General features: G+C 47.4%; 1 protein-coding gene across 1 annotated transcript; it reads left to right on the top strand.

Moving 5' to 3' along the window:
- The first annotated feature begins 619 nt into the window (after window positions 1-619).
- IGFBP1 (insulin like growth factor binding protein 1) lies at window positions 620-5,630 on the top strand. Its single transcript, XM_026063942.1, has 4 exons — window positions 620-983; window positions 2,341-2,519; window positions 4,187-4,315; window positions 5,499-5,630. The coding sequence occupies exons 1-4, from the start codon at window positions 620-622 to the stop codon at window positions 5,628-5,630; spliced, it is 804 nt and encodes a 267-aa protein (XP_025919727.1).
- Window positions 5,631-10,091: the final 4,461 nt, after the last annotated feature.

The raw sequence follows: 10,091 nt of genomic DNA, 5'->3' as shown, positions 1-10,091 counted from the left end.
CCCCCCCCCCCCCCCCCCCCCGGGGCCCCCGGCTCGGCGTGGCAGTGTCCTCCTAACCTGCCGCCGCATGACGAAAAAGCAAGCGCGGGTTCGTTGCACGGGTTGCTGTGGAAATGTGAAGTCAGCTGCTTCGGTTTCAATGGGGTTTCCCTCCTCCCCTTCCTCCCCCCACCGCCGCGCTTTTTAAAAACATTTACGTTTCTATCAAATGTCAAGAAAAGGAGACATTTGTGACGGGCAAAAGGGGAGGGGAACCCCCCCCCGGGAGCCCCCCCCCGCTCGTTTCCCTCCACCCCCACCGCATTTTTCCCAGTTAACGGCGGCGCTAGAGGTGGGGGCGAGGGAATAAAAGCATTCCTGCATGTCTGGAAGGGAGGGGGGAAAAAAAAGATAAAGGGGGAAAGTGAAAGGGGAGGGGAAGCGTGGTCAGGGACATGAACCGCCACCGAAATGATGMTCCTCCGGCCCTCCCGTCCGGATAATCGTTAACTGGGGGTTAAAGATTAATAGCCAGGCACACCACTGTATAAATGGCCCGGGGGAGCCGAATGCGTGCAAAGCGCCTGCTGCTCCTCCGCGTACCCAGCCGCCCTCCAGCTGGTCCTCGCTCACCCCTGCAATGAGCGGCGCGCGGTCTCTGCTGCCCTGGCTGCTGCTGCTGCCGCCGGCGCTGCTGGGGCCCGGCCCGGCCGGCGGGGTGGGCCTGCCGCCGGCCCGCTGCGCCCCCTGCACGCCGGAGAAGCTGGCCCTGTGCCCGCCCGTGGCGGCCGGCTGCCCCGAGACGGCGCGGCAGCCCGGCTGCGGCTGCTGCCAGACCTGCGCCCTGGGGCCGGGGCAGCCCTGCGGGGTGTACACGGCACGCTGCGCCCGCGGGCTCCGCTGCCGCGTCCCCCCGGAGCAGCCCGGCCCGCTGCGCGCCTTGCTGCGGGGCCAGGGCGCCTGCCTGCCCCCCGCCGCCGGCGAGGCCGCCGCCGAGCCCACAGGTACCGCACCGCGGCCGGAGCGAGCGTTGCGGGGGGAGAGGAGTAAGGCCGGAGTAAGGTTGCTGGGATGCTATCGCTCGGTTTGCATTAGTCGTAGACAGTCGCTGGAGCGGGGCGAATGCTTTGAGCGCTCTGCTTGCGGCCTTCTCCCGAAAGTCGTGCGAGGCGGTGAGAAAACCTGCACAGGCTTTGCGTTTGGCTCTGCTTTAGGCATGGAAAGTACCTTCAGCGGCTCATTGCTAACCGATCTCGCTTTGAGCAAAAATCTGCAGGCAGGCGGCTTGAGCATCTTAGGCTAAGTGATGAGCAGGAACTTCTAACAGCATTGCTTCAACAGTTTAGTATTTATTATTATTTTTCAGCATCATTACTGCTATGATCACATATTGGTGGTTAAAGTAACTCAGTCACATAGCATTACAAAAATAATCTTGGTTGACTCAAAATTACAGTTGCCATTGGTGGTAGAAGTGGAGTTATTCTTGCTTGGGGTGGTGGCGGGGGGAGCAGTCACTAAACTCAGTGTTTAAGCCTTCTTCAGTTAAAACGGTCCAGTATTTGATGTTATTCTTTCTCTGATCTTATTCTTTTTTTCTTTTCCTCCTCAATCTTCCTACTCAATTTTTTTCTAACACATCACCTCAGGGAGAAAAAAAAAAAGTGCTGACCCTTGGCTGGCTGTTTGCAGTCTTAAGCCAACAAGTTATTTAAGCATGTGTCAAAGTCTGCTCCCACGAGGTGTCCCCGCAACTGCTAAGAGCTTCTGCTACCTCCCATGGGTGCACAAGCTGATTGGCCCCACTTGCTTGGGTCCACACAGCTTCTCCTAGTCCCTGGGTATCTGATCCTCGGTGGTCAGCAGGATCTGCTGCTGCCCCTTGCTATCTGTGAGCCAAACCACAGCACACGTTAAAGGATGCTGTGGCATTGAGTCTGGACCAATTCCTTTCCCGAATAGAAACCAAAGCACATCATTCTGATTAAAAATCCAAATGYGTTAAAAGTTTGATTCCAGTCTTTCCTCATTTAGCAGTGTCTTCTACCTACTGTGGTCAAGTAAGATCTTTCATTTCCAACAGGCTGGTTTCAGCTTCCTCTTTGGTATTCGAACGATTCCAGTGGGTAATAAAATAACCAGCTTATTACAGAAGAGCAGATGTGTCCTTGCATGAGTATATTACAGAACTTTAATTTGATGTGCTGCCCATGTAAAGTATTATTCTTGCAAGAGCTACTAAAGTTGATCTTACACATAACATTATTTTTTACCAATTTTTCCTTTTTTCTTCTTTTTTCCTTGGAGAAGTAAAGGCACAAGCTCACTGAACATTTCCATCTTACTGTCATTCCTTTCCAGACTCTGTAGAACCTGAGGATATGACCTTAGAAAGCACAGAAATGACCCAGGATCAGCTGCTGAACTATCAGTTGATGTTTCCCATCGGCCAGGACAAATCCACCCCCTGGAATGCCATCACTGCATATGAAAACATGAAAGCAAAGAGAATATCTGAACTCAAGAAATGGAGAGAGCAGGTGGGTTTTCTTGCAAGCCTTTCAAACATCATTTCAGTAGATGCTATTGATTTAAAATACTGAATGAAAATGTGCATAAAACTCTATCAGCAGCCCCGAGATGTCAATATTTTGGGTAGCCAGCAAACAGGCTTCTTCTTTTGGACTACCTTGATCAGATGCCTAAGGAACAGGCAAAATGGAAGTGGCTGTAAAAGCAGTTGTGCATCAGTTATGAAATTATACAAACTCCTAGCAGAGGCTGAATCTTGCTCTTCAATTGATATCAGATTATAACATGGGTCCTTAAATTCCAGAAATCTGTATTACAAGCTTGGACATCTTTGGTGTTTTAATTAAAAATACAAGGCCTGGCCCAGTGCTCAGTGAAACCAAAAAGAGTCCCTGTATGCAGACGAGGTGACACTCTGATCCAGACTACAACAACGTGCTCGTTTCTGATCGCAGTGCAGCCCTAGTAAGTAGGCATATGTGAAAAGGTGGAAAGCTCAGCAATTAAGATAAGCTTCTACCTTCAACCCTGCAAAACTGCAGTGGGTGCGTGGGGTGAGGGGAGCATGCAAGCAGGTCCCAGCTCCACTTGAGGGCACCAGAGAACCAGCGTTAGACCCCTTCCAGGCATCCTGCACAACCCTGTGTCACGGCACTAAATTAGTGTTAGACGGGACAGAAGCCCAGTTTTGTATGGCCACAGTCAAATTGCAATTAAAAAAAAAAAAGGAAGAAAAAAAGACTAGGAAGCCTGCGAACATTCAGAACAGAACTTAAGCGCTGATTCAGTTTTTAGTTATTAGATGTAAGCCCTGTTAGCTCCAATTCTGATTTTTAAGGCTTCTGCTTTTCTGAACCAGAACCACAGATAAACCCACTGACTTGAATGGGATTGCTTATGTGCAGGCCTGACATGGGGAGGTCTTGCAAAATCAGAGGGCAAGATAATTTTCATTCCAAAGTAAAAATATTTGTAAAGTCCTTTCCACTCTCCTTTCACTGATTTAGACATGTCAGACACTGTTAATAAACGACAGTTATGACTTTAAAAGTGCCAAAAAGCAAGCAAGCACATAGGGGAGATGATAGTGCACGTTGCAAGCAGGTCTTCATTCCTCGGTCTAGGCAATTTGGATTTGGATCTGAGAGCCACAGAGTCATTCCCCATTCTGTTTTCGCGACAGCCATGTCTTGTACAAAAGATAACAAACATTCAGATGTTTGCTCTTGCACCAGCTATATATGTCTTGCACCTATTCTCCATACGTCAACAGAACACAGGGCCATGGCAACCCGGCGAACGTGGCTGGCCTCACGTACACCAGCTTCCCAATGTGCACCTCCCCATAATAGGAGAGATTGTACCCTCCGAGCGCTAAAGTGTTTACTTAGTACAGGTTAAATTTCCTTGTGTGGGAATTTAAGGACTTAAATCCTCATGTTTCTGCGGACAGAAAATACCTCAAAGAATAAAAACAAAGGCCTAAATGCAACGCCAGAGTTTCCCAGCTGTGCTCCTATTGAAACAAGTAGAAACTACATGCAAAACAGCCCGGTGCAGATTTTATGACTAATAGGTATTTTCAACTTTCAGCTGGCTTCATACTGGTCATGTTTTGTTTGCCTGGTTTCTTTGTGATTTCTGTATTGACAACCTGTGTRTTGTATTGCTCCAGGGACCTTGCCAGAAGGAGCTCTACCGAGCCCTGTATAAATTGGCTAAAGCTCAGCAAAGAAGTGAAGGGGAGATTTACAAATTCTATTTGCCCAACTGCAACAAGAACGGCTTTTACCACAGCAAGCAGGTACGTGCCTTTTCCCCGTCTGCTCGGACCAGCGGTGCCCCCGTTCTGCCCCAGGCAGCCCTGTCATGACTCGTGGCTCCCAAGCTCGCAAGTTTGCAGCTGCTGGAAAAGCAGGTTGTGAAAACAGGGATACTTAGTGGTGGGAGCAGATGGTTTGTCCTTCTTCTCTTAAAAGTGAGCCACACACCCTAGGCTGGCAGAAATGGGGGCAGGAGTCTTTTTCATGCACAGAACAGGTGCATGCAAGGCCTTCTCCAAAAGATTTTAACCCTGTGTGTTCCCAGACCAAAGCAAGCTCCGTGTACCTATTTCATTAGTGTAGTCCCTGTCACTGTTCATTTGTAATATATGCCACGCCGCCTGTGAAGTACCCTGAATATACAATATCACTGTGGAGACCTGAAGCTCTCAGCTCCCAAGGTAAAATACACTGGCAGTGGCAAAGCTCTCCGGAGCAAGGTTAGACTTCTGAAAGCAGAGCAAAAATCCTKCTTTGTGCTGCCTATGGATTATATTACCACTCATTATAACAACACTCATTGGCATTATGGCCTCTAAAGAAGCCATTTCGAGTTACACTAAGAGTAATCTGCAAGGTCAGTGACAGCTCCAAACCTCAGCCCACGCCCTTGTACCAGAGGCCAGGCATGCAGTTTTAGTTGGTCTGCAGAAACGCGTGTTGCCCTGCCTCCTGTGTGTTGGACATGTTACCACCGTGTTACTCACAAACATGGTGACCTGCGATCGAATCAGGCATGTATGGAGATTGCTTTAACCTCCTCCCCCCAAAAGAAAGAGCCCTATTTCCCACCACGAAATCAGACCCCGAAATCATTGCTCTCACACCGTTAGCCTCTATATTCTGCCTTCCCTCAGTTTCCCACAGTGGAACATATTGCTGTTTTATACTGCTGTCTGTCAAGGAGTGGGCAAACTGTTTTAAATCTGAAGTTGCTCTTACGGGAGGGAGTTCAGCTTGGGTCAAGGCTCCCTAACCAACCATGTTGGTTAGAGGTTTTGTTAGAATAGACAGCATTGCACTCAAAAAAAGTCTGCACCTGGTGGTTCCCCAGTTTCTAATCCTAATTCTGTCCAAACACCCTTACTTGTAGTATCTCATGGTTGATCTTCTGCTGATGGTTGCTTATTCTGGATTTTTGTTTGGTTTTCCTAATCATTCTAGTGTGAAACTTCACTGGATGGAGAGTCTGCTGGATGCTGGTGTGTCTATCCAAAAACTGGAAAGAGAATTCCTGGAACTCCGGAATTGAAAGGAGATGCCGAATGCCAACAGTACCTCAGTTCACAAGAATAAAACTGAATACATTCATTCACACCATGCTTTCTGTGGGGCCTAATCGAGCTATCAGTTAGGAGCCGTTTCAGGAAGGTAGATAGGTGCATCTGACTTTCAGCATAGGAATAACCCCATAAAGTAGCTTTTCTACTGCACTGSGATTACTCAGCTGCTTGAGTGACAGTCAGATATGAGCAACTGCAAGATCAAGTCCTACAGTCTTATATATTATATTTGTAYAATATTATAGATACCCTCGTATGTAAAGCTGTTGAATTATTTATTTAACAGTAAGTATTTTTGTCTGTGTGTTGTTACTAATTTATATCCTCACACACYTCATAACTTTATATGTAAATACTTAATATTATTGCTCTTAAATATATGCATCCTATGTTGGAGGAATGTTGCTCCTTAAAACTTCAAATGGCATAACTCTATTGGGAGAAATGGCTTGTAAACTTGCATTTTTGTACTATGTATTTATAGATGAAAAACTGAATTTGAAAAAAATAGCTTTCAGTAGAGAACATGCTTAGGAACTTATTTAAAACCTGTTTTGTTTATATATCATGTTGCTTTTGCACCTCTGTTTCTGTGTCAAACTGTTTCTTAAAAAGGAAAGTCTAAACCTGGATTATATACTGAAGCACCTAATGGGACAATATTTGTTTCTATTTTCCAAACATATGCACTGGCTATATGGTAAAACACAGCAGGATATTCTGTGTGACCTTTGATAGGTGTAAATTGTTCACGTTGACATTGTCATGTTATTTAAGATGCGCTATTAAATAATTTCCTCTATACCTTTCTGGTTTCTTACTTTCTGCAAGTTACTATATGGCCATGTGAAACTGCACTTAGGTCCGCACTTGGCAGTGGGAGCAGAAGCGAAGCAGGTCCGACCTCAGCGGGACATCGTAGTGGGGGGGGAGAGGAGAGGAAAATATGCCTCTTCGTATAACTCTGCCTCCTGAGCTTCTAGTTCCATTTTTCCCATCGAGTTTTCTTTCCCCCCCCCYTTTTTTTTTTGGTTTTCCCCATGCGCACACACTTTCCCTCCTCCTGTCCTTTTCAATCCCTGTTTTGCTCTGGAAGCCTTGGCCCTGGGCAAAGAAGGGAAGTTACTAAAAGGTTTCCTGGATAGGAAAGCTGGATGCCTTCCTCCACTCAGAAATGCAGCACGGCAGCGTGAGCATGTCTAAAAGATAACATAGAGACTGACAAACACTAGAAAGAAACATTTCCCGCGCAGAAAGTCCGAGGTTATAAAAAGGACAGTTGGGAGAACACCCCCAGCATTACTCTTTTTGACAAAAGCAGAGAAGAGGCTCCTCTGGGCTTGGGAACTTGGAATTAGTCCTTGTCCTGTTCCCCTCCCCCCATATTTTCCTTCGCCTTAGTTAGTGGTTTCAGAGAAAGAGGGAGAAAGCGGTTGCTTGCCCTGCCGGCTTCAAGTTGCTTTTACCCCTGGAGAAGCTGAGGTGGGAGCTGGCATGGCTCAGCGGTGGAAATGAGCTGCACCAGCCCTGTGGGAGAAAGCAGCTGGGGAGCAGAGGATAACCCTGTCTCCAAGCCTGGCAGGAGGGAAACTCAGCATAAAATCCTCCTGCAGTTTCTTGGCCCCAACTGTGGGTTTAACATGGGAGCGGGAAGTCACTTGTAGAAGCTGCAAAGCTCAAGCCTGGAAATCTGTGCTCGGCGTGTTGCCGTTTTGTGGCATCGCACTTTTTAGCTGCTTTCACGGCATGTGCACAGTGTTGAACCGTGGTCATACGGCATTGGGAAGGAAAGAAGGGAAAATAATATGCCCATATTGCAGTTACAACACGCACACAAGAGCATGCTGACTGTTCTCCTCTGGTCAGCCTTGTGGAAAGACTAATTTCTAAAGAACAGAAATTGGTTCTTATTGCTGGGATTGTTATTTATAGGGGAAATGTTCATCATTTTAATAATTATTAATAGCACAGTCTATTTGCAGTGTAGCAATCTGAAGTGCAACTACTGCTAATGTTTTCCAGGATGGCAGGTTTTCATCCTAGCTGCAAGAAATTAGAGCATTTACCAGGGAGCAGGTTTTAGGGAATCCCTTCCCATAAGGCTAAGTGCCACAACCAGAGCCATGGGCTGGGCTTCCCAGCACAGCATTCAGGCATGATGGGCCAACTCCTTAAAGGGCTTTAGCTCCTTACCTCCCACTGAAAGCAACAGGGGATGGGTGCCTCCTCATCTGCAATCTGGCCTCCTGCAACATCTTGCCAGGACTCACCAGGACAGACTTCTGCTGAGCTGCACTGTGCTGGCCTGGGCTGTCTGACTTGGGCCAGGCTCTTCTGTGTGCTGGGATTAGGACTAATGCAAGAAGGTAAATTATATCTCTGCTATCACACCACTGCCAGGGAGCCTATGCATAGGCCATAGATGCCTCATCTTGTGATTTGTCCTGATTTTTATCACTAGCCTCAATAACATGGGGAAAAATCAAAGGTTTGTAATTTTGTTTTGTTTTGTTTTGGGTTTTTTTTTTTGTTTTTTGGCACATGCCAGCTGGCAACCCTGGCTTCAGCATACGCCTGGAGAGCCCAGCCTGGTGGGGAAGAGCAGCGAGATGGTGCTCCAGGATGCTCCAAACAGCACAGGTCGCCTGGAGTGCAGCGGGGCGTTTGGAGGGGACGCCCTGCTCCTGCTTGCTTCAGCTCCTTCCCTTCACACCCACTCGCACTTCTCCCACCCACGAGAAATTAACTGGTGGGAAAGTATTAGGTAAGCACCTGGAATGTTTGGCTTACGTTATCTGAGAAGGCTACCTAGCGTTGCCCTGGTTTGCACTTCTTCCTGCCAAAACGCTGTCAGGTTTGCTGYGACCGGGTTTGTTCCAGCCATGCCTCCTCCTGCCCCTGGCCTGCCGCCAAGCACAAAACACTCATAGCAAAGAAATGAGGTCACTGCCCTCTGTACTTTCTTTGCTACCTTCCTTTTCCCCTAAAGCTGCCCAAGACAACCTACAGTCACCTAGCACTGGGCTCTGCTAATACCGAGTCAGTTCTGCTCAGTACTTGGGGGTGCAGCAGAGACCCATCCGTGTCGGTTAGCACTTAGAGGGGTGCAAAGAAGGAGAGGAAGAAAATGGGGCTGGGGAACTGCCAACAGCAATGCTGAAAGCTCATCGGCATCTCTACCACTTCTCAGCCGCCAAGGACACAGGCACAGCAAAGGCAAAATTTAGGGAACAGCTTTCTCCGGGGCTGGCCCAAAGCGCCATCAAATATTAAGCACCTCAGGTTTCAGCCTTTTTCCTTTCCAAAAAGCAATATATTTCTTTTGACCTTGCACTTGCTAATAAAAGTCCTAAACACATCCCAAAATCAAAGAGCAAACAGAATGTCTCATATATAACTTTCTTTCTTCAAGGGGAAGGAAGACAGAGGAAGAAAAGTGGGATGGTGAAGAACAGCACCCAGCAGCGGCTAGTCACGGGACTTGCTGCACTCTTGGAAGGCACTTGGCTCCTGTGGCATCAGACATAATGTGAGTGCCCCAACAGAATACTAAAACAACAGAGCTGTTTTTCCTGAAAAGTCAGCATAAGAGATACTTGTGCTTTACCAGCAATGACGCCTTCTGACTTAGCAGAATTAGAGAGGTTGTTCTACCCTCCTTGTTGTCTGCTAATGCAGAACCACAGCGGACTCTGCTTTTCCTTCCCCCTTCTCCTTCTGCAATAATTATAAGAATAATAAAAAGCGGCAGGAAAAAAAAAATGGTCCAAGCAACTCATTCAGAGCTAGACTCTCAGTCCATGCTCTGTGCCAAATGGCAAGTCCTATCTCTACCTTATGGCAACACCTTTGAAACGGTTCTACTTTTCCTTAGCTATCACTTCACTGATAAAAGCCGCTAGCCTAAACAGCCTCCCCAGGCTGCACTGAGAATAGCTCCCAGGCTTTTTATTTACAGACACATTTCTTTATTTACGGACCAATTATTTTACACACTTGTTGGACATTGCATTGAGAATTAGGCAGGGAAACAGGCTGCATAAGAAAGTGCGGTGTCTGAGCATCTTAATTTTAACAAACACCTAACTGTATTTGGCACATTTGCCCCCTTCACAGCTTGCGTGGCAGGTGTATAATAACGCAATAGAGGGGAGCAGGTAGGCAGAGGGAGTCTCTTGGTGACGTGTCACCACACATTCACCACTTCACCCTGTCAAGTTTATGGGTGCATAACACCCATAATTGACAGGACCACAGCTCGGGAGCAGCTAGCAAGATGTAGCTGGTTAGTTCTGCATTACTGGAAAGTGCCAAAAACAATTGCAATGCAGAAGGAGCCCAAACATACCAGCACTTGCACTCTGAGTAGTGAAAACAGCTCTGACAATAGCTCTGTCAACAAACAAGGGCTTTATTTTACTTTCCCTCCTTTCTTCCTCCCCGACTTCCCTCCTCCCCCAGGGTGCAAAGTCTG

This window comes from Apteryx rowi, unplaced genomic scaffold (assembly GCF_003343035.1).
Source record: "Apteryx rowi isolate R43461 unplaced genomic scaffold, aptRow1 scaffold_204, whole genome shotgun sequence".
Taxonomy (NCBI): Eukaryota; Metazoa; Chordata; class Aves; order Apterygiformes; family Apterygidae; genus Apteryx; species Apteryx rowi.
This window is presented reverse-complemented; position numbering and strand designations above follow the sequence as displayed.